A 25,893-nucleotide genomic window follows, 5' to 3' on the forward strand; every position below is an offset into this window, starting at 1 on the left:
ACACAAGGTGTGTGTCTATCTGCCATGCTGTTTCCCCTCCCTCCATTTGTGCTGCCCTGTAGAGTGTGAGGTTACATTAACAAAAAGGGGTTAACCCTTGAGGGCTCAACAGAATGCTAGTTCACCATTTAGCAGTAAGACATTCCCTGGGAAATATCCCACCCTCTGACTTCACCACGTCTACCAAGCTTCACAATCATCACTGCTGAGTATAGTATTAAATTGTTTGGGGGTGCGTGTGTGCACGTGTGTGTGAGAGAAATATAGTCTTGTCTGGTGAAAAAAATTTCCCTGGAACCTAACCCCCGCCCCATTTACATTAATTCTTATGAGGAAATTGGATTTGCTTAACATCGTTTCCCTTAAAGTCGCATTTTTCAGAAACATAACTACAACATTAAGCGAGGAGTTATTGTATTCCCTCCCACCCCCACCTTGCTTTAAGTTTGCACAAGAAAGTCAGACTTGTCAATCACTGAGACAGTAATTGGCTCTATCCATCTTGGAATAGAGCCACTAAAAATAGTTTCAGAGCTGTGCTATACTGAATTTCTGTTAAAATGTATGTAAATCCTATACACAATCTTCTATAGAGCTAAAAAAGGACCAGTGTGATCAGGACTAATTAGAGGGGAAATTTTCAATCCAGTGGGCCTAAAAAAAAAGTTAACCTAGCTATACAGAGACCATACTATCTACAACCAAGTCCATTATTCCTAGTCTGGGACTAATTAGCAGTGAAACCCCCAAGCCAGAAAACAAATAATTGTATGGATTTTGTGTAGTGCACACCAGTTTAAAGCTGTGCTTACAGAAGTCTCTACATCGAATTTATAACATCTGATGAATATGTGAACTTAATGCCAAGTAGCTGTCTTGCAAATGTGTAAAACACACAAGTTTTCAGACCATGAAGTCTGATGATCTCTTGTACTGTTTTGTTTGGAAAGGACATGCATTTTATAAGCTTCTTTGATACAGAATTTCACCCACCTTGCAATGGAGAATTTTGATACCTTGGCTTCCTTCTATTTCTGAATAATAGAGGATGAAAGACATCTGATTTCCTAAATCATTTAACCCTTTTGAAGTTAAGTTCTTTGCATCTCCACAATGTACCGTAATTTTCCTTTCAGTGAACAAGGTAAGGATAACAGAATGGAAGACATCTTTAAAGCAAGTCCCTAATTTGAGTAAAATGTGCACTAATGAGATGCCACTGACAGAGCTTCAGTCACCATAACTAGGAAAGTCACCATAAAGAGAAATAATATAGCAATGGGGTGAAGTGCTTCAAACGGAAGCTTTATTATAAACATCCAAAGCTGAGTTTAGGAGGCAACTGAGAAACTCATTGAAGATTAATAAGGATGCCACCCTCATAAATCACTTGCTCTGTGGATGGTCAATTCACTTTTGTTTGTCCATGCCCTTCTATTGCAGAAGCAGAAAAGTGTATATTTGTGCCAGATAGTCACTTTCAGACATAGAAAAATTCCATGTGTTTAGTTCTAGGGCATGGGGAAGATTCAGGGCCTGGAGCAGAGCTAAATGGCATAGCCTTCTGACGAAAGTCATAATCTGCTGACAAGAGCTCAAATTAGAACTGGTTCTAGGGCCTCTGGCTAAACTGAATTTTCAGTTTAGCTGGACCTAAGGCAACCCACATTTCTAGCAACCTCTAGGAAAGAACGAATCCAGAATGACCAAGTCAAGAACCGTGCGGGACAAAATCCCTTGAATATAAGTGCAAGTCCCTCCGATATCAGATCAAGGGCTGCTGCTTCATTACAAAAAAGATTAATCTCAGTGATTTAAGTGTTAATCTGGCTGCAAAAAATTCCATGGCCAACTGTGCCTGAGGACAAGGACAGTCATAGCCACTGATATAGCCACACAGACATACGAGACCCTCAAGAAATATCCTTCAAGTTCTTGAGATTTCTCAACAGTCAAAGTCTCAAATAAAGGCTGCAGGATAATGTGCCTTCCTCCTAAATTGATCCTTTCAGAGGCTCCTGACATAACTAAAGAACAAAGGTGAAATCATATGTGGTAAGAAGTGACAACCTTCTTGTTCTTCCAAGGAAGAGAGACTGGGTAATGAAAGGTCAAAACACTGAAGGAAAGCAAAATCCCAGAGGAGAAGATAATTCTAGAGGGGTAGAACTGCATGTTGGGTAGTCACAGCAGAAAAGGAGACAGAAGGATGCCTGCTGGGATTCAGGCCCTTTCCTTTGTGGATCCAGGGAATAACCAATTCTTGTTGGATATGAGAAAAGGAGTGGATCTAAAACAAAGGCATCTGCAGGAAAAGCAGGTCCCCCGATGAGCCACTGGACCAGAGTGTGGATGGGGGTCCAGACTACTTCAAAGAGCCCTCAAGACAGCTTTCTATGTAGCTTATTTGGGGAAAGCCAGGCCCACAACCCCTTCCACACAAAGGATCTGAGTACCTTGGATCCAAGGAGATCCCATTATCCTTAGACTCTTAGGATACCTCAAAGGAGACCCCATTACCTCAGAACCCACAGGCTCCAAGGTGGCCACCTACTCTAGCACATAATCAGAAGCAATTTTTAACTGAATCTCTACTAGATTTAGAGGACCAATGCCCATCACTGGATGTATGTTCATCCTCATGCTTCCTACTGTTCTTAGATTCCCACAGTGTAGGGATTGGGTCTTTAGTGTTCATGCAGCACACAGCAGAAAGAGGCTCAGATCCTTATCAAGGCCTCTGGGTGCTAAAGTTAAATAATTAAAATAAAAAGCAGCTGCAGCACCGCCATCATTCAAGGAGACCTCCAAACTCTTTGGGTCTGTCTACACTGGAAACACACATCTGGGTCAATTGTATCAAGCCCAAGAGACTTGGGCTGCAGGGCTAAAAAACAGTAGTGTAGATGCTCAAGCTGGAGCACGGGGTCCAAGCCCCTCCATCCCCTTGCCAGGTTTCAAAGCCTGGTCTCCAGCCCAAGCCCAAATGTCTACCATGTTATTTTTAGCCTCACAGCCGAAGCCAAATTAGCCAGGCTCTGAAACTCACTGTGGGTTTTTCCTTGCAGTGTAGACATACCCTTTGAAGACCTGGCTGCTCTACTCACATGCAAGACATTCAAAGACCACTCTTCTAATGCATGCAAAAACACTGGCTAGGTTTAAACCCAAAAAAGCCTCTCAGCTGATCACAGAGAGGGATATTTTGCCAGGGCAAGAAGGCCTGTATGGTGATGGTTTTCCCCAGAATCCAGACAATCAAGGGGAGAAAATCCTACAAATCTACTACCAGACAATACTTTAAACTATCCTCAACAAAAGCTGAGTTCAGGGAAAGGTGAAGTAACACTTATGCTTATGTATTTGGAGACCACTTTGTCTGAACATGCACTTTCAAGTATCTCATTCAAAGGTTTACTACAATGTAAACCATAGCTCCAAGGCAAAACTAAGATTCCTGCAAACAGCCTGAAACCAATGATCCTGCCACCGAAATTTTACAAAGCACAAATTTCAGATCTTTTCCTCTTTGGGATAAGTCTCTGGAGATCATTGGTCACAAAAACCTGAGCAAGACAGACTGAAGCTGTTGTTGTCTTGAATGTCCTGATGTGGAACCTTTTGCCACATCCATTGTGGAAGAGCTTAGTTTGCAAAGAATTTTTGAGTCTCGTACATTTACCGGGAAATCCCATACGCTTCCGATATCACAACCTCTGTTGTTCAAAGGCTTCATGACATAACAAGTGAAAAGGAATGCAGGGCTTTTTGGAAGAAGACAGGAGTATATCCCAGTGGTCTTACTGTTGGTTTAGCCTTTACTTGTGAAGTTTGGAATCTGGAGGTTCCAGTCAGGTATGCAGATAGTTGATGAATCTGGAACACCCACTCAGGACATCTCACCTTTCTCTGCAGAGGAGTGGTTTCTCCCCACCCCCCTAGTTGAATTCCCCCAAGGAGGAGAAACTTTCCCTCTTTATTGATTTGTGGAGTGGTGTGAGGATCAAAGCCCTGAATTCAGGATCTTTAAAGCAGAACTCTTGAGGGAGGAAAGAGACATCATGTGAATCATTAAGAAGGTTAAGTTTCTCTTCCTTATCTATTTTTAAAAAAAATCCTGTCAAGCTTTGGTAAGGGAAAATGACTTTGGAGGCTCTTGGACAGAGCTAGGTGGAGAAGCAGTAGTAATGCCCCTTCAAGCTCACCTAGGAAAAAAGTGACAGGGGAAGATCACCTACAATGAATAAATTCACTATTGTCTTTGCTTAGAGAGAAAAGAAAGAATGGGAGATGAAAGTAACATCACAGACTCCTCAAAAAAAAAAAATAGAACCACTGAAGATAGGTTGCTAGGCACCACAGAATGAGGCTGGACAGTTAACAGTAACAGCAGCTGAGGCCAGGGCTGGGTGTGGGTGTGGGTAAGAGTGGTATAGCTATCCCAGGGAGTAAGAAGCCCCTACAGCTTTTTCTGCTCTGGGAAAGATACCAGAAAGTACCCTTGTAAGAAATGGTGCTGTGACTGTACCAGTAGAAACTGAAGTGGCCGGAGATGAAGAGGAACTGGACAACATACAGAGGGAAAAACTCTCCCATATGACAAAAGATTTGTTCCTCCCTCCATGAAGGACTGAGTGGATTGGCATTTCCTCTCCACTTTTTTTCTTCAGTCTTACCCTCTATTTGAGGGGTGGGCAAACTACAAACTGCATCCGAGTATGCCAGCTGTTTTAATCTGGCCCTCGAGCTCCCACTGGGGAGCAGGGTCTGGGGCTTGCCCCGCTCCATGGGGTCCTGCCAGGGAGCAGGGTCAGGGGCTGCTCTGCACAGCTCCCAGAAACAGCAGCAGCATGTTTCCCCTGCTGGCTCCTAAGCAGCCAGAGGGTTCTGCTCCGTACACTGTCCCTGCCCCAAGCGCCACTCCCACAGCTCCCATTGGCTGAGAATTGTGGTCACTGGGAGCTGCAGAGGTGGAGCCTCTGGACGGGGCAGCGTGCAGCAGAGCCGCCTGGCTGTGCCTCTGTGTAGGAGTTGGACAGGAGACATGCCACTGCTTCCAGGAGCTGCTCAAGGTAAACACCACCTGGAGCCTGCACTCCTGAGCCACCTGCCCATGCCCCAACCCCCTGCTCCAGCCCTGATCCCCCTTCCACCCTCCGAATTCCTCAGTCTCAGCCCGGAGCACCTTCCTACACCACAAGCTCCTCATCCCTAGCCCCGCCTCAGAGCCCGCACCCCCAGCCAGAGCCCTCACCCCCTCCTGCACCCCAACCCCAATTTCGTGAGCATTCATGGCCCACCATACAATTTCTATACCCAGATATGACCCTCAAGCCAAAAAGTTTGCCCACCCCTGCTCTATTTTGTGGTCTCCCTGAGGGGGGAAAAACTGCTGCTAGGTGTGGAGGAGAAAATCCCTATGCTCTGCAGAAAAACCAGAGATGCCCGCAAGTCTATGGGAACAGAATTGGCTGGGTCCTGAAATGGGTGGAGCCAATCCTATCCCAATCTGGCTCTGCCTCCAAGTCAATGCAGCACAGAGAAAACCACAGTAGAACCAGTTAATATGAGAATTTAGTTTTGGTTATATTAACAAAATAACCAAATACTATTATAAAAATTATATTACAAAGGTACTGAACTCCAAGCACTATCAAAGTACATGAGTCCAATAAGGTCCCTTTTAGTATGAGACAGCATCACCAATTTTTCATGTGAGCAAAAAAACCCTACCAAAACAAAGTGAGTCAGACACATGTATCAATGAATACATAATAGATTAAAGTCTCATTTTGTTCCCTACATACTAGCAATTTTCTTGGCTTACTGTGGTCTAATTCAGTTCTAACAACCCTTATTAAAAAGCCTGATATGTAAAGAAGCTTAAATAACTGAGTTTTTAAAGACGGGGCTAGGAAAGTCCTACAACAATTATAAATCCACCTCAGGTGTCTTGGAATGTAATCAAGACTTCGTGATATCATGCGAGAATGACTGATTTTTAGCTTTGTCACCACCCCTTGCCTACTCATTATCCTGTCCCCGTGTGTGGATACTAAGCAATAAGGTTCGACAGATAGTGATGAGCAAGAACTAAATCACAACCCTGGAGAATTCATGCTTCCAATTCCTTGCATTTATCCCACAATAACTATCCTTATTTCTACAATTTCACATCTTCATTACAGGGAAGGAACAAAAAGTTTGAGACATATTGATGAGGCAGAAAGAGGACTATTCTGAAATACTGAACAGGCAATTTCAGCAAAGCTGTGCAACACTTCAGGATTACTCTGCTCTTCTTGGATACTAACCCGCTGAAAAATAATACTCATCACATGACACATGGAATAAGAAACCTCGTTAATTAAATGCAAAAGACTTATAGCATACTCTTAATGTTGCATTTAGAAAAAATTCACAAACTCCAATAAAGATGAAAAAACAATATTTATGTCTGAGCTCTACAAGCTATGTTCTAGGATATGGATATCAATAGACCTCTTTCCCTATGGACAAATGACACTTGAGATAAGCTTATGCACTCACACCCATAGATCCTACATTTGGATATATGGGGTCAAAACATTTCCTGCAGACGACAAGACTTGGGACAAGGTTTGGTGGCTTTCATAACAGTGAAAAGCACAGTAATCTGTCTAAGGAGCAACTGGTAAGGTCTTTCTTTATAGCTAAGTGTACACTTGAGAGATTTTTTCCTTTTGGTGTAAATGACACTGGCCAACTAAATTTAGAAGTGTTTTTAAATTAAATGTAGGTAAATATACCATGAGACAATTGATATTTTTTTTTAAAAAATCTAAAATTAAATTAAACCAGACCAAAAAAAAAATCTGTATTTGCAGAATGTGGCTGAGTTAACAATGTTGTTGTGAAACCTTAACTTTTAACTCTTATTTTAACTGTGCAACTGTAACTGGTTTTTGCATTTGTTTTCCTTTTTTAAAAAAAGGAGCTAAAAAATATTCCAGAGCTATTTAGCTTGACCTTAACAAGCCCCTTGCTCTACCCCTTTTTCAGCAGAAGAGATTGTTGGGTCGAGGAACTAAGAAGAGTACACTTAATTAACCAGGCATACATATGGAAAACACATGTCCATGTTAAATTTGCACTGCATACAAATAGATTTTCTATTATGAATGATTAATACACACTTTTCAAACAGTTGTACCTCTGCTTTGTTTAAAAGTTTTGTTTCAGAGCCATTAGTATCCATGAGTTTCAACCTTAAGCCATTTTTGTCCACAGGATTTTTTCAAAGAAAGGTGGTTAGAATATTTTAATTACATGGGGAAAGTTTGGTATTTTTGCACCATGTTTCCAAACAAAAGGATTTTGCTCAAACTTAAAAAAAAATAGTCTTTGTGAAGAGATCATGCATGGATAACTTCAGCCCCAAAAGATCAGTGTTTTAGAAAGTTACAAGCATGTGAAAACAAGGAACTCTAATGGGATATTCTTCTACAATTGCTACAACTTATATTTCCCTTTTAGAGGGCCAATGAATGTGAAATTGAGAGATGTTTTTGCACTCCAAAGTGCAAGTACATAAAAGTATAAATATTGACCTTCAAGAGCATCCAGGAGCATTTGGTTACTTTTCTGACCAAAACAAAAGCTTTTTAATTTATTTCTATTTCAGACCCAACACATCTAAGACAATGAGGACAATACTCTTGTCCTCACACTCAGTTATCACAAATTCTAATTGCAGAATTTTTATTGTTGGCAATGTGAGAGCCCAAAAATACTGAGCTTGATGTTCTGAATCCAGGATGAGTTTTCAGTTTTAAGCATTGGAAAAAAAACATTTTATAAACACAAACTGAGCCAATCTGATCTGGAGCCATCAAGAGACTGAATATAGAATCCCAAGAAGCTACTTTTACAAAGTAACAGTAAAAAGTCAGTAAGAATCTTAGGACTTACAGCTTCACAATTAATAGTATCTAACATATTTGATGGTTTACAATACATGTTATTCCAACCATTTTATAGGCAGATAACTTGTTCCAATCTCCTTGCAACTAGTGCTGTAGCTGTTTTACTATGTACTTTGAATATGCTGGTATCCAGAATTGCACTGGTAAATTCACTCTGGGACCTTATCAAGTGTACAGTATCAGACAAGGAATTTATCTAGTTTGTCTAGGAACTGCAACACAAGTGTTATGTAAAAATCAACCTCTGTTTAGAAAATCCTGCAATAATGTACTGGGGCAAGTTAGGAAATGTTGCTTCCAAACAATATAATATCTTAAAGGAATATCAAATTATGCAAAAAAAATCAAAACAGACACTTGCCACTCTCAGAAAAAGAGCTCCTTTTCTAACCTAAGGTTCCAACTTGCTCTTAGGGTACATCTATGCTGCAAGCAGACACCCGCAGCTGGCCTATGTCAGCTAACTTGGGCTTGTGAGGTTGTAAAAACTGCAGTGTAGGTATTTGATCTCCCCTCTCAGGGAGTTCCAGAGCTCGAGCTCCAGCCCACGCCTGAACGTCTACATCACAATTTTACGGCCCTGTAGCTTGAGCCCAAGTCAACTGACAAGGGCCAGCCATGGCCTTTAACAGCAGTGTAGACATACGCCTAGTTACTGAATCAAGTTACAGTTAGTCTTCAAACATTTTTACTGTAATCAAATAGCGGAAAAAAGGGTGGTGGCATTCTTTCAAGTTCTATCCATAAAATAATCTCTCCCATATAAATTGCCAAAATGAGACATTCACAATACCATGTCAGACATTCAAAATATGACTGTACATGCCCTCTGAACTCTGGTAGGCATCTTAAATTTGAGCCTTTAGTATGCCCACAGGTTCTTAGCCTCCTGGGGCTTGACTCCCTCTTGACTGGGAAAAATAATGTGGTTATACTTTCCCAAACGGTCATCCACTGCTGGCATAAAAATGAGACTCACAGGAAACAGAGCAGATTTGAGATTCTCTCTCTCCTTTAGAGCATCAGGAATGAAATACTTAATGTTGACATTTAATCATCATCAGGCTTCTGAATTAGCACCTGACCTGGATGAATGGGGCAGCTCCCAGTAGCTATATCTAAAGTGATTACAATAGAGCAGGGGTGGGCAAACTTTTTGACCCGAGGGCCACATCTGGGTATAGAAATTGTATGGCAGGCCATGAATGCTCAGGAAATTGGGGTTGGGTGTGGGAGGGGGTGAAGGCGCTGGCTGGATGTGTGAGCTCCGGGGTGGGCTGGGGATGAGGGGTTTGTGGTGTAGGAGGGTGCTCTGGGCTGAGACCGAGGGGTTCAGAGGGCGGGAGATGGAGTGAGGGCTCCGGCTGGGGGTCCAGGCTCTGGGGTGGGGTTGGAGATGAGGGGTTTGGGGTACAGGAAGGGGCTCCAGGCTGGGACCGAGAGGTTTGGAAGGGGATCAAGACTGGGATAGGGGGTTGGGGCACAGGGAGGGGTAGCTCATGGGTGCAGACTCCAGGTGGCACTTACCTCAAGCAGCTCCTGGAAGCAATGGCATGTCCCCCCTCTGGCTCCTACACAGAGGTGCGGCCAGGCGGCTCTGCTGTGCGCTGCCCCGTCCGCAGGCACTGCCCCTGCAGCTCCATTGGCCACAGTTCCTGGCCAATGGGAGCTGCAGGGGTGGCGCTTGGGGCAGGGGCAGTATGCAGAACGGAGCCAACTAGCTCCTCCATGTGTAGGAGCTGGAGGGGGGACACGTCAGTACTACCGGGAGCCATGTGGAGCGGCCACCAACCCTGCTCCCCAGGAGCCGCACAGAGCAGGGCAAGCCCCAGACCCCATTCCCCAGCAGGAGATCAAGGGCCGGATTAAAATGGCTCGTGGGCCGTAGTTTGCCCACCCCTACACTAGGGGCATGCCTCCACTGCAAAGCTAACTCAAGTGACCAGCACTCAAGGTTAGCCACAGCCGGGAATGAGCAGCCACAGTGCAAAGCGATACTAGAATTATTGTGTCCTCACTGGTGCTGCACTCACCTGGGTGCAGTGCTAGGAATTCTTTGTACTGCTGCAAGCTGAACCACTCTGATTCTTTTGGGAGAACTTGTTTGTCCTTCTGGGCATACAGGAAGAACTGTGGGAAGGCACTGAAGGACTACCAGCACTCAAGTGGTTTAGTTGTGCAGTCTCACTGCAAAGTGGGAGGGTTACCAGCTGAAATGGAAACCTCACTCAGGTTTTAGCCTTCAGCCACAGACAAGCCAGCTAGCCTGGGTTGAAGGTGTCAAACTCAGATGAAAGGATTGTGTGTGGGGATGGGAGGGGAGCAGGGTAATGCCAGAGTAACAGCCAAGTTAACTGCAGTGAAGACCTATCTTGATTTAAATTTTGGAAGTTTTCTTCATAACCGTAACAAGTAGAGGTTTTTTATTTATTTAAGATGAAAGCAGAGATACTGAAGATAGGGTGACCAGTTAGCAAATGTGGAGGGGAAAAAAAATCGGGACGGGGTAGGGAGGTAATTGGTGCCTATATAAGAAAAAGCCCCAAATATTGGGACTGTCCCTATAAAATCAGGACATCTGGTCACCCTAACCGAATACAAAGATAGGTGCTAAACATAGGAACAAACCAATCCAAGTTCTGCTACCACCCAAAATGAACATACGTCTCTGAGCAAAGCTTTTTCCCCTTCTTCTTTTAAATTGTGCATTAAGACGTTTAAGAGAAGTTTAAGAACTACAAAGAGCATGCTTTATAAGTTACAGAAATTAGAGAGGGAAGAGATCCAATAGGTTCTCAAAGACCATGCCCAACCAATGCAGAACAGCAGTCTACGTTAAAGTCTAGTTTTAAACTACTTAAGTAATAGTGCTTTCACCATTTCATATTGGAAGTTACTCCTAGTCTAATAAACCCTGTATTTAAGGAATTATTCCTGATATTGAACCTAAATTTCTCTCTCAGTTCCATCTCATTACTCCTCCCTAGGGGCCTCATCCACTGAAGAGTGCCATCAACTTCAATGGGCTTTGGATCAGGCCTTATAACTTGCTTGGCCACTCTGGACAGTTCCTCTACCATCATTGGTATTTACAGCCTGCAGATATTTTAGGGTTGCACCCTTGTTGCCCCCCTCACTAGTCAAACAGCAAAGCTATACATGTTCTACTTTAAGTCTTTCAGCAGAAATCAGCCCCTCCAGATCCCCAGCCATTTTGGAGACTTATTGCAATTCTGTCCAATTGGTTGGAATATTTCTGATACTAAGGTGCGCAGCATTGTATAATATTCCAGGTGCAGTTTCATTACTCATGTAGCAAATGGGACCACCACTTCCATGGTTTGGGACACGATACCTACACATCAACTCTCAAAAAAAAACCCACAAGGGGTGCGGGAAGAGAAATCCACATGAAGTATGAGTTTGTAATGCTGTATGTTGGTAGAAGAGCCAATTTTCTGTCCACCATCACCTCCATGTCTCTTGTTCTATTTTGGCATTACTACTTTCTAAATCTCTCTTCCCAGACTTTTGATAATCTGTGTTTTGGATTTTTTCTGTGCTATATTACCTTCCTTTTATTTTTTCTATTTTAATCTCATTTTGTTATGTCCTGCCCGCTTTTTTGTTGTTTTTTTTCAACATCCTGAGTGCCTTTATATTAGTTCTTTGTTCTTACTGATCTTTGCAACTTATCCCCATTTGGTACTGTGACGGAGAGACATTAACATTCTTCCAGATCCTGAAAGCATTGACATTTTTGATATAATTTTGGAAACAATTTTAAAAGGTGCCTACCAGCCTTCCCTCCCTCACTTTCCATTTTCCCCCTCACACTTGCATCTTGTTTCACGAATTTACCACAAGTTGCCAGCGTGGACTCTTTCCTTGACAATTTCCCCTCTCCACATGTATGCAACCAACAATATGAAACAAAAAGGCAATGGAGGTTAAAGACCGAAGCTGTCATATTTAAACTGATCTATTCTCCTGGAAATCCAGGTATTTCAAATATCCCTCTGCAGCAGAGAATTTTCTCCTCAGAGAGATCATTTCAGGCTGACCTATTTCCCTGCTCCCCCCTTTTAAAGAAGGAAAAAGCCTCACCCAGTAGCAAAAACAAAAACAAAATCTGCTACCTCTCTTTTATTTCTCCTGGCAACCTTGAGGAATTCCATAAGGATCTGTAATTGGGCAGCATGGGACTCCTGTAACAGAAAATTAAATTTAAAGAGAAAAAGTAGATTAATTTTATGCACAACAATTCATAGCAGGCATGGAAACAAATCACTTTCACTTAGAAGTAGGGGAAAGGAGCAACATATTAAGTCACAATTACAAGTAAGGTGGTTTTGCTTTGCTTCTAGGTTTCAAAGTTCTGGTTGGCACATGGCAAAGTTTTACATTATAGGACACAAATATTCTCCTTTTGTGTATTACAGGTGATTAATAGGCAAAGCACATTTTTCATTCTCCTCCCAGGTGGAGTGATTTCAGACCCTTTTGGAACAAAGGCTGCGCATCTTCCACTGTTGGCAGATCTTGAGCTTTCACCTCTAATCAACCAATTAAGTGGAATAATTTGGTTTCAGAAAATGACAACCCTTTCCCCAAAGGAACATTCCACAGAAGCACAAAAAGAGCTTCGGTAATGGAAAATAAACTCGCTAGTGAAGATTAGCTGTTTTGGGAAAGGGAAAGAGGTGTTTCAGTTTTCTAAATAAATTAATTCCTTATATTTTCCTTTGCGATGACCCGAAACTTGAGGCGGCAAGAAGGTGACAGGAATGTAGATTCTCTCTATTCCTAACATCAGTGCACCACTAATACTAGACAGACACATGGAAGAGCAATTTGCACAGATCTTAGAAAAATTAGTTTACTGTAGGACTGAGTATGAGCTCAAAGGTGAGCCGGGGAAGGGGCATCAGGGATCCATTAAAGGGAAAAACAGCTGAGAAGGATGGGATAAACTACTTTTCTGGTCTGGTCCTTTTGCTATTGTAATATGTTTCCAAAATAACCAGAAAAGGAGGTAGGTAAAATGTACAGAGGAACACTTAGTTTTTAAATCTGAATGGGTACCTCCAAAAGTGTAAGTGAAGCATTACTATTCTTACACCTAGATGATGCTTTTATTCTGAAGAGGATAGTCTTATAACTGAACAGGATATGAGCTCTCCATTTCAAAGCTCTCTCCTCAAACATATTTGTGGTGACAACCTGAAGCGTTTCACATTTGTCTTTCCAAGGCTTCCAGAAGAAAACAGATTTACTATAAAGTCTGACCCCAGCCCAATGGAAAACTTTAAACAATACCCCCAAGGGGTCTGTCCTCTATACACAGGAAAGTACACGTGTAAATCCCCACACAATCTGATTAAAAGACCTCTTACATTTAATCTAGCAATTTTTTTTTTTTAACCAGAATTGTAAAAGGGATTTTATTTTTAGTGTATTTCATTTCCTCACAGAAGCCAAAACCAAGCAAAAAAGATTATGACTTAATTGATCTTCAAAGCCTCTAAGACAGGGGTCCCAACCCCCAGTCTGAGAACCCCCGAGGGGGTCACGAAGTTATTATCGGGGGGGGTCATGAGCTGTCAACCTCTACCCCAAACCCCGCTTTGCATCCAGCATTTATAATGTTGTTAAATATACAAAAAAGTGTTTTTCATTTATCGGGGGGGAGGGGGGGATGTGTCACACTCAGAGGCTTGCGATGTGAAAGGGGTCACCACTACAAAAGTTTGAGAACTACTGCCTTAAGAGATCTTAATCAAAAATTATTGTTCTAAAGTCTGCCCACCCATGTATCAACTGCCATCCAATTCCACTTCCAATATTGGACCACTGACCGTCTTACACACACTTTTTCATAGAGTGGGTTGCATTAGGCCTGTCTCCTCTCACATTGTTGGTTTCAGCTGATAGTTTTCCAGCAAGATAGTTCCAGAATTATACTCAGTTACCAATTATAACAAAACTTATACGAAAACAAATAGACTTCAGTTTATTCATAGTGACAGATTGCTTTTAGCTTATAAACTTTCATACTGCTATGATACGCAAGACAACCACGGTTTTCCTTTAAGCATAAAAAGGGAAAGGTCCTGATTTTTAGATATGCTGATTGCTCATAAATTCTCTTTGCTTCACATTTGGAGCTGTAAGAGCTAAAAAAATCTCATGTTTCACAGTAATTCCTTCAAGGTGTAAATAAATTAGTAAACATATGGAGTCCCCTTAAAGGGTTATTGTTTAGTTAGATCCTCACATTTTACACATCTTGAAGTCAAATGTTCACTTAGCAAATGTCTAATTATATCAAAGACAGTGTACTCTAACTGCCACTTGCTTGGCAGGTCACTTTCTGTATTCCTTTTCCCACTGATATTTTCTCTCAGCATGATCCTGCCTCAAGTGAGATCACAAGGTTTTCGTATCGTACTCCAATACTGGACGTAGTTTGCGGTCATTAAAGTCAGTGAGATGGAGAAGCACTCAATACTAGAGCAATGGGATCCTATAAAAAACCTTAAGATTAATTCTGTATTACATTCCATTGCAAAAAAAAAAAAAGGAAGATGCCTGTGATTAATCACAATTTATTAGTAAATGAAATAAGATAAGCAAAGCTCCTTACTGCCTCCAACTGCTTCTTCTTTTGCACAAGCAGCTCCAACATCAAGTTAACATTGGCCAAGTCAAGGTTATCTTGATCAGTTCCCAATAAGTCTTGAAATATCTGCCATCTGTGTCCATTCTAAAAAAGAGAACAAGAGAGCAGAGGAAGAGAAAGTAAATACCAGTCAGAGTTCTTTGACATAAGATATTTAAACTAGTATTCCAGTATTTCATCCTTTGTAAAGCACACAACAAAGTAGTTTTCAGAAAGAATTCCCCAAAAGTATAGGAAACTTATTTATCACACCCCAGCAACAACTTATCTTATTGGGGAAGTATTTGAGGAACTACCCTATGCTAGGGTAGAGCTGTAAGGTAGGCTTGTGTGTTTACCACAAGTCTGGTGCCATTAAAAACTTCAGGAATTGGCAAAACAAGTAGAGAAATATCATTAGCTCTCACTAAGAAACAAAGCCAGATAAAAACTGACCTAGATAGGACTATCTGACTCGATAATTCAAGATGTTTTGTTACAGTGCAGAATCTAAGAGATTGGTGAAAGTTCTCCGACTTTCATTTATTGATTACTCACACATTTCCAGTTAAGCATATGCATTCATAGGACTGGGGATAAAAGCTGTCAACTACCCAATATGCCAGTTGACAAAGTTTATTGTTTTGCTATAGCATGTGTGTGCTACAGCACTAAATAGGAATAATGAAACAAGAATATAGAAAATAACAGAATGCCACTAGCCGTCACCTTCAACCCCAAACTAAAACCTCTCCAACACATCATCAAGGATCTACAACCTACTCTGAAGGACAACCCATCACTCATAGATCTTGGGAGACAGGCCAGTCCTTGCTTAAAGACAGCCCCGCAACCTGAAGCAAATACTCACCAGCAACCACACACCACACAACAGAACCACTAACCCAGGAACCTATCCTTGCAACAAAGCCCGTTGCCAACTGTGCCCACATATCTATTCAGGGGACACCATCATAGGGCCTAATCACATCAGCCACACTATCAGAGGCTTGTTCACCTGTACATCTACCAATGTGATATATGCCATCATGTGCCAGCAATGCCCCTCTGCCATGTACATTGGTCAAACTGGACAGTCTCTACGTAAAAGAATAAATGGACACAAATCAGACGTCAAGAATTATAACATTCAAAAACCAGTCGGAGAACACTTCAATCTCTTTGGTCACTCGATTACAGACCTAAAAGTTGCAATTCTTCAACAAAAAAACTTCAGAAACAGACTCCAACGAGAGATTGCTGAATTGGAATTCATTTGCAAACTGGATACAATTAACTAGGCTTGAATAGAGACTGGGAGTGGATGGGTCGTTACACAAAGTAAAACTATTTCCCCATGTTTATTCCCCACCCCCACTGTTCCTCAGATGTTCTTGTCAACTGCTGGAAATGGCCCAACTTGATTATCACTACAAAAGGTGATATTTTTGAAGATCCAAGAATTTTTAATTTGAGGAGATCTTAAAAAGGGTATAATTATAATAAGGGCTAGTCTTGAAGGAAAACAGAATTCTGCCAAAATCAAAAATGATCTCCACATTGCTAAACTGGTACATCAGGCTGAATATTTAGGAAAAACATTCCAATAAAATGAGGAACACACATTTTTAAAGAAATAAGTCAACTCCTTGAGGCGCATGATTCACATGTCGTATGGATAAAGATGCCACATTTGCTTATTGTATACATTATGAAACTTGCCTTAAACAATTACTAAAGGGACTGGGCAAAATCGGTTAGCTAGTACATGTGCTTTTAGCTGAAGGTCCAATTCAACTGGACAGGAAGACTTGGGGATACTTCAGCATGCTCTTTTAAATTAAGCAAGAACCCCCTACACGTTTCTGTAGCTCAGGTTAGCCTTAGTTAACTTTTTTTAAAAACCAGCTAATTAGTAAAAGTAGTCATTTGTACAACACAGTCCCAAAGCTCAAGCTACCTTAGTGGAAGGCTAATTGTTCTCCTTCACTGACAATGAAAAACATGGAGTTTCAAGCCTTTTAATATTGCTTTCTAAACTGGATTTATAAAATACATAAATGAGGTAAATGAAGTCAGGCATAGTGCAGGCTGATGTTGTTCAAGTTTCCTGCCCAACAGCTCTGTGTATACATTCTGGTCCTAACACACTAGACCCTCTACTTTTCCAGTCCAGGGACTAATCAGCAGAAACTACTAATTATGCTAAACTGTATTCTCATTTTGTGACACAAACAATATCTAGAATGGATATTTTACCTGGGATCAGAGCCAAGATTTCAATGCTCCAAAGGATTTCCTTACCCTTTTATGGCTGGCATGATCATACGTATTAGTTGATTGGTGCCACAAACTTGCTACCAGGCTCAGCATATAGCTACTATTTCCAGCAACGAATGCCTGATTATTCCCTTTTGACAAGTATGCTTTTTTTTCAGGGAACTTCCCAACCTCTATCACATGATCAAAAAAATCAATTAATTGTTTTGTTAAACAGAATACCTTTTAAATACTTTTGAATGTTTTCTACATTTTCAAATATATTTATTTCAATTAGAACACAGAATACAAAGTGTACGGTGCTCACTTTACATTTTTGTTTTGTTACAAATACTTGTACTATAAAAAATAAGAAATTTATTATGTGAATTGAAAAATATAAGTACTGTAGTGCAACTTCTTTATCATGAAAGTTGAACTTACAAATGTAGAATTATGTACAAAAAATAACTGCACTCAAAAACAAAACAACGTAAAACTTTAGAGCCTACGAGTCCATTCAGTCCTACTTCTTGTTCTGCCAATCAGACAAACAAGTTTATTTACATTTATGGGAGATAATGCCGCCTGCTTCTTGTTTACATCACCTGAAAATGAGAACAGGCGTTTGCATGGCACTGTTGTAGCTGTCATCGCAAGATATTTACTTGTCAGATGCACTAAAGAGTCATATGTCCCTTCATGCTTCAACCACCATCCCAGAGGACATGCTGCCATGTTAACGACAGGTTCTGCTCGATAATGACCCAAAGCAGTGGGGACTGATGCACGTTCATTTTCATCATCCGAGCAGATGCTACCCACAAAAGGTTGATTTTTTTTTTTTTTTTGGTGGTTCAGGTTCTGTAGTTTCCGCATCAGACTGTTGCTCTTTTAAGACTTTGGAAAACATGCTCCACACCTCATCCTTCTCAGATTTTGGAAGGCACTTCAGATTCTTAAACTTTGGGTCAAGTGCTGTAGCTACTTTTAGAAAATCTCACATTGGTACCTTCTTTGCATTTTGTCAAATCTCCAGTGAAAGCGTTCTTAAAATGAACATGTGCTGGGTCATCATCTGAGATTGCCATAACATGAAATATATGGCAGAATGCAGGTAAAACAAGGAAGGAGACATACCATTCTCCCCCAAGGATTTGTCACAATTTTAATTAAAGAAATCATGCATTAAACGAGCGTCATCAGCATGGAAGCATGTCCTCTGGAATGGTGGCCGAAGCATGAAGGGGCATACGAATGTTTAGCATACCTGGCACATAAATACCTAGCAATGCTGGCTACAACAGTACCATGCAGACACCTGTTCTCGTTTTCAGGTGACAATGTAATTGAGTAGTAGACAGAATTATCTCCCATAAATGTAAACAACTTGTTTGTCTGAGCAATTGGCTGAACAAGAAGTAGGACTGAGTGGACATGTAAGCGCTAAAGTTTTACATTGTTTTGTTTTTGAGTGAAATTATGTAACAAAAAAAATCTGCATTTGTAAATTGCACTTTCATGATAAAGAGATTGCACTACAGTACTTGTATGAGGTGAACTGAAAAATACTATTTCTTGTGTTTATCATTTTTACAGTGCAAATATCCATAATAAAAATTATAAAGTGAGTACTGTACACTTTGTATTCTGTGTTGTAAACTGAAATCAAATATTTGAAAAATATATAAAATCATCCAAATTATTTAATAAATTTCAATTGGTATTCTATTGTTTAACAGTGTGATTAAAACTGCAATTAATCACGATTAATTTTTTTTAGTTAATTGTGTGAGTTAACTGCAATCAATCAACAGCCCTACTATTAAGTATGTCTGATGACATCTAAAGTAGGACAACTGCTTGCTTCATTCATGATGGAAGGCAGAGAAGGAAGGGACAGCCAGAATGAACACAGCTGCTGTGATCCAAAGCTACTGATACAGGCTTATTCCCCCTAAAGTAAACTCTTTCACATCAATAGTGAGATTTGTCCTGCATTAACCTAGGCTGTGGAGCAATTCCCATCCAAGACCATTAATAAAAACAAAGAAAAAAGAGTTGAAACATACGGTGCTACTCACTGAATGGTCCAGTTTGAATCGCTTTTCCTCAAATCTTTGCTTCTGTTTGAGGATGAGCTCATTCACTACAAATCAGAAAGAAAACACCATGTTAGGGCAAGAGATGGTGGATAACTTAATGAACATTTAAAAAAAATTCTGCTTGAAGACTGTTTTACCTACTAAGTGTTAATTGTAACAAGATTAACAAAGATTAGAGAAAAAATTTTGCAGATTACTGGGAACATTTGACAATGTTATCTACAAGCAGTTTCACTGATTTTCCCTACCTAGCATAATGACAGGTTTCAGAGTAGCAGCCCTGTTATTCTGTATCCGTAAAAAGAAAAGGAGTACTTGTGACACCTTACACTAACGCTAATAAATTTGTTAGTCTAAGGTGCCGCAAGTACTCCTTTTGTTTTTACGGATACAGACTAACACGGCTGCTACTCTGAAACCTGTCATTATGCAAGGCACTGAATTTAGCCGTATGAGTGGAATGCTCTAATAAATTTGTTAGTCTCTAAGGTGCCACAAGGACTCCTTTTCCTTTTCCCTACCTAGTCACTTTCCCTCTTTCGTCTGTGTGTCTTTCCTATAGCAACATGGGAAGAGACTTTTTTAAATTAAAGAAAATGTGACGGTAAAGATTCAAAAAAACAAAAAAAACAAAACAAAAAAAAGTCAGCAGGACCAGGAGTTAGGGGCAGGTGTAGTTCCCAAAACTTTAGTTCACCTTTGTAATTTACTATGATCATTTAATTAGATTAATTATTTCAGCTTTGGGATTAAAGTACCGGAAAGAAATGAAGTGGTAACTGATTCACTGCAGATTAGCAAGTAGCATCAAACAGGCCAAAAAAAATTGTAAAAGCCCCCAAACAACAACTACCTTCTAGCAACATATTCCTTAAACATTTCTTTTTTGGTATAATTTTGTTTCACATATTGATTTAGTCTCCCCCTACTCACTCTTTGACTAACAACCCCTGTTCCCCATACACGCAACACACCCTTGACTTTTGACCACCTTTAAAACCCTCAAAAAGCTTTATTAAAGAAAAGATTATATATCAGAGTAGTTCACTCTCACTTTAATTGCCAAAAAAAATATTTCTACATTTCAGTCTATAATTGTAACAAAGGAAGTTTGTGCATGCATAGGAGCACACTCAATAGGAATGCCTCTTTCCACATTCTTGAGAGGGGAGAATCTCAGAAATATGATTTATACAAGTGCACAGCTACATAAATATTGGAGACTCAATGTGAATCAGGAAGATAAAGTCTGAATGAAATATCAAGGCATGAAAACATAGAACGGAAAATTTAAAATAATCTCAAAACACCCAACTGCAATTGTTGTATTTTTCTGAAAGAATTCAGTGGAGCTCTGTGGGGGCACAGGGCTTCACCCGCTAAATATAACCTGTAGAACAAAGGTCTTTCAGCTTGTCTACATGGGGAAATTAGTGTGCAGTAAGTTTGGGTTTGAATTTAAATAGCACTAGCTACCCTGCACTAACTCACCATGTGGACAACTTTACTGTGCACTAATAGAGCCCTTAGCCTGTTTAAAGTTAATGTGCATTAAGCTAATGTACTCAAAGGCACTCAATGCATGGTAAATGTGTCCACACAGGTAGATAGTGCAGAGTAACTAGCATATGCTAGGTTTCAGAGTAACAGCCGTGTTAGTCTGTATTCGCAAAAAGAAAAGGAGTACTTGTGGCACCTTAGAGACTAACCAATTTATTTGAGCATAAGCTTTCGTGAGCTACAGCTCACTTCATCGGATGCATACTGTGGAAAGTGTAGAAGATCTTTTTATATACACACAAAGCATGAAAAAATACCTCCTCCCACCACACTCTCTTGCTGGTAATAGCTTATCTAAAATGACCACTCTCCTTACAATGTGTATGATAATCAAGGTGGGCCATTTCCAGCACAAATCCAGGGTTTAACAAGAACGTCGGGGGGGAGGGGTAGGAAAAAACAAGGGGAAATAGGTTACCTTGCATAATGACTTAGCCATTCCCAGTCTCTATTCAAGCCTAAGTTAATTGTATCCAATTTGCAAATGAATTCCAATTCAGTTTCTCGCTGGAGTCTGGATTTGAAGTTTTTTTCTTGTAATATAGCAACTTTCATGTCTGTAATCGCGTGACCAGGGAGATTGAAGTGTTCTCCGGCTGGTTTATGTATGTTATAATTCTTGACATCTGATTTGTGTCCATTTATTCTTTTACGTAGAGACTGTCCAGTTTGACCAATGTACATGGCAGAGGGGCATTGCTGGCACATGATGACATATATCACATTGGTAGATATGCAGGTGAACGAGCCTCTGATAGTGTGGCTGATGTTATTAGGCCCTGTGATGGTGTCCCCTGAATAGATATGTGGGCACAGTTGGCAACGGGCTTTGTTGCAAGGATAGGTTCCTGGGTTAGTGGTTCTGTTGTGTGGTATGTGGTTGCTGGTGAGCATTTGCTTCAGGTTGGGGGGCTGTTGATCAACATCCTCTACAGCAAACAGGGAAAGATTAAGAATGAGCTCTCAAAAATGGATATTCTCATAAACAACCAACCTTCCACACAAACTTCCTCGTGGCTGGAATTTACTAAAACTAGACAAGCCATTTACAACACACACTTTGCTTCTCTACAAAAGAAAAACGACACTAAACTTCCTAAACTACTACATGCCACAAGGGGCCACAGCAATGGTTCCCTCAACCCACCCAGCAATACTGTTAACCTATCCAGCCCAGCAGAAGCAGCTGTCCTATCTCGGGCCCTCTCCTTCTGCCCCTCCACCCCCACGAACATGATACAGTTCTGTGGTGACCTAGAATCCTATTTTCGACGTCTCCGACTCAAGGAATATTTCCAACATACCTCTGAACAACATACTAATCCACAGAGACCTCCCTACCAACACTACAAAAAGAAGGATTCTAGGTGGACTCCTCCTGAAGGTCAAAACAGCAGACTGGACTTCTACATAGAGTGCTTCCGCCGACGTGCACAGGCTGAAATTGTGGAAAAGCAGCATCACTTGCCCCATAACCTCAGCCGTGCAGAACACAATGCCATCCACAGCCTCAGAAACAACTCTGACATCATAATCAAAAAGGCTGACAAAGGAGGTGCTGTTGTCATCATGAATAGGTCGGAATATGAACAAGAGGCTGCTCGGCAGCTCTCCAACACCACTTTCTACAAGCCATTACCCTCTGATCCCGCTGAGGGTTACCAAAAGAAACTACACCATTTGCTCAAGAAACTCCCTGAAAAAGCACAAGAACAAATCCGCACAGACACACCCCTGGAACCCTGACCTGGGATATTCTATCGACTACCCAAGATCCATAAACCTGGAAATCCTGGGCGCCCCATCATCTCCAGCATTGGCACCCTGACAGCAGGATTGTCTGGCTATGTAGACTCCCTCCTCAGGCCCTACGCTACCAGCACTCCCAGCTACCTTCGAGACACCACTGACTTCCTGAGGAAACTACAACCCATCGGTGATCTTCCTGATAACACCATCCTGGCCACTATGGATGTAGAAGCCCTCTACACCAACATTCCACACAAAGATGGACTACAAGCCGTCAAGAACACTATCCCCGATAATGTCACGGCTAACCTGGTGGCTGAACTTAGTGACTTTGTCCTCACCCATAACTATTTCACATTTGGGGACAATGTATACCTTCAGATCAGCAGCACTGCTATGGGTACCCACATGGCCCCACAGTATACCAACATTTTTATGACTGACTTAGAACAACGCTTCCTCAGCTCTCGTCCCCTAACGCCCCTACTCTACTTGCACTATATAAGAAGCCCTTGAGGAATTCCACCATGATTTCAACAATTTCCATCCCACCATCAACCTCAGCCTGGTCCAGTCCACACAAGAGATCCACTTCTTGGACGCTACAGTGCTAATAAACGATGGTCACATAAACACCACCCTATACCGGAAACCTACTGACTGCTATTCCTACCTATATGCCTCCAGCTTTCACCCTGACCACACCACACAATCCATCGTCTACAGCCAAGCTCTGCGATACAACCGCATTTGCTCCAACCCCTCAGTCAGAGACAAACACTTACAAGATCTCTATCAAGCATTCTTACAACTACAACACCCACCTGCGGAAGTAAAGAAACAGATTGATAGAGCCAGAAGAGTACCCAGAAGTCACCTACTACAGGACAGGCCCAACAAAGAAAATAACAGAACGCCACTAGCCGTCACCTTCAGCCCCCAACTAAAACCCCTCCAAAGCATTATTAAGGATCTACAATCAATCCTGAAGGATGACCCAACACTCTCACAAATCTTGGGAGACAGGCCAGTCCTTGCCTACAGACAGCCCCCCAACCTGAAGCAAATACTCACCAGCAACCACATACCACACAACAGAACCACTAACCCAGGAACCTATCCTTGCAACAAAGCCCGTTGCCAACTGTGCCCACATATCTATTCAGGGGACACCATCACAGGGCCTAATAACATCAGCCACACTATCAGAGGCTTGTTCACCTGCACATCCACCAATGTGATATATGCCATCATGTGCCAGCAATGCCCCTCTGCCATGTACATTGGTCAAACTGGACAGTCTCTACGTAAAAGAATAAATGGACACAAATCAGATGTCAAGAATTATAACATTCATAAACCAGCCGGAGAACACTTCAATCTCCCTGGTCACGCGATTACAGACATGAAAGTTGCTATATTACAAGAAAAAAACTTCAAATCCAGACTCCAGCGAGAAACTGTTGAATTGGAATTCATTTGCAAATTGGATACAATTAACTTAGGCTTGAATAGAGACTGGGAATGGCTAAGTCATTATGCAAGGTAACCGATTTCCCCTTGTTTTTTCCTACCCCTCCCCCCCGACGTTCTTGTTAAACCCTGGATTTGTGCTGGAAATGGCCCACCTTGATTATCATACACATTGTAAGGAGAGTGGTCATTTTAGATAAGCTATTACCAGCAGGAAAGTGGGGTGGGAGGAGGTATTTTTTCATGCTTTGTGTGTATATAAAAAGATCTTCTACACTTTCCACAGTATGCATTCGATGAAGTGAGCTGTAGCTCACGAAAGCTTATGCTCAAATAAATTGGTTAGTCTCTAAGGTGCCACAAGTACTCCTTTTCTTTTAGCACATGCTAGTTACTGCAGGATTTTTTCCTGTGTAAACAAGTCCTTATATAGGGTATCCCATCCAGATCTAAATGCATTTTACAAAAGAGACAAGTATCTGAAACACTATAGTTTCCTTCTTTCCTCCTGACACGGACTAGTTCCATGATTAAGAATATCCAGTCCATCATTCTAGGTTCCAACCCTTACTGAGGAAGGGAAGGAATTGTCCTTTATTTTTTTAACTTAATACATTTCGGATTTGAGATAATTGATTTTGAAGTGTTCCCACGTTACTGACCTTTCATTTGCTATTTTACTTAAAATAGCAGCTCAACACACGAAACTACTAAAGTTGACATATTTCTCAAACACCAGAGTATTTCCTAGTCCACCTGTCTTCTCTCCTTTAAATCTTCTTTCCCTCCCTTGCCTCAATCTTTAAATTTTTATTCATTAGGATAGAAACACATGGGAAAATTAAGATATACATGCCACACGATGCCTCATGGCACATGTAACCCAAGTCTAAACCCCAGGTAAAATTGTATCACACAGTCTTGTAACTTACAATGGCTGCACCTTGTAAATACCTTATAGCCAAAAATATGGTGTAAAAGGTAGAGTAAAATCAGTTCATAAATCTATGGTCTTCATTTTGCTTCTTATAGAGCACCAATAATAATGATCTAATAATACTCATCTAATGTAGATTGGCATAGCTCCATTGACATCAGGGGTGCTATGTCAATTTACACCACCTGCCCCTCCCCACCGGATACAGTCACAAGCATGAGGGCTGATGAGTCGATTTTGTACCTGGAATTGTAAGTTTACAGGACAATTTTGCATGGCTGTCTTTACTACTGCTAAATTCTTATCCTGAGACAGTGTTTCTAATGCAAACAATTAAACCTAAGACTCACCTAAAAAGTTGGGGTAAAGATGGTCTATGTTATCAACCACATAGTTACATTTGGGGCATCTGTTGTTATCCTCCAGACTCTGATGAATACATTTATAGCTGTTCGAGGAAAGCAAGAAATAAAACAAGTTAGAGGCCATGAGGAAAAAGGCACAATGAAAGTGTAGTCCAGATAACAGCAGAAAAATAATATATCAGCACTTGATGAGGTGTTCCATACACCCTGTTAGATAACAGCTGTAAATGGAGCACAAGGATGGATCTAGAAGGGAGTGATACCAGGATGTTCCAATATTAACAAGTAACGTCCTAAAGCAAAAAGGCAATTTAAAGCTTCATATCCAAAACTTGGATAGGCCAAAATCATGTTTCTGCCACAGGTTAAGGAAGTCACTCAGCTCATAAATCGGGTTGAAGGGCAGTATATAACATACAAGTGTCTGTGCCAACAAGGAGACCCATATCTTACATCTGAAGTCAGTAAATGCTCTGCATAGCACAGCCTGGCAGCATTTACGACTTTTATAAGCCACAGTACATGACAGCAGTGTCTGGAGTCTGTATAAAGTAATTTTACTAAGTTTTTGACAATTCTGGCAAACTGCATCATCCCTAGGCTACAGGATTATCTGGCACCCACAGTAGCTTTAAATGAAACACAGACAAAGCATCTTTGGTCTCAGCTTCTCCCATTTCCTTTCAGCAGAGTGGATTAATAAATGTCAAGCCATAAGGGGCTTTCTGCTTCACTGCTAGGAATCCCAGGGACACACTAAACAGACACTGGACCTTGCTGGCAAGGACAATCATCCATCTCTGTGACATTACTATTGTAG

General features: G+C 41.1%; 1 protein-coding gene across 4 annotated transcripts in view; it reads right to left on the bottom strand.

Annotated features, from left to right (window-relative positions):
• Window positions 1-25,893, bottom strand: part of COP1 (COP1 E3 ubiquitin ligase) — a 225,155-nt gene that overhangs the window by 184,184 nt on the left and 15,078 nt on the right. For 3 of the 4 annotated variants that reach the window (XM_048860296.2, XM_075131476.1, XM_075131477.1), the window contains exons 3-6: window positions 25,059-25,156; window positions 18,957-19,033; window positions 14,611-14,730; window positions 12,104-12,172 (exon numbers count right to left, since the gene is read on the bottom strand). In XM_048860296.2, the coding sequence (XP_048716253.2) occupies window positions 12,104-12,172; window positions 14,611-14,730; window positions 18,957-19,033; window positions 25,059-25,156 (364 nt within the window). The remainder of the gene's footprint in view (window positions 1-12,103; window positions 12,173-14,610; window positions 14,731-18,956; window positions 19,034-25,058; window positions 25,157-25,893) is intronic. The other variant, XM_048860294.2, reaches the window with a different exon arrangement.

This window comes from Caretta caretta, chromosome 8, assembly GCF_965140235.1.
Source record: "Caretta caretta isolate rCarCar2 chromosome 8, rCarCar1.hap1, whole genome shotgun sequence".
NCBI classification, from domain to species: domain Eukaryota; kingdom Metazoa; phylum Chordata; order Testudines; family Cheloniidae; genus Caretta; species Caretta caretta.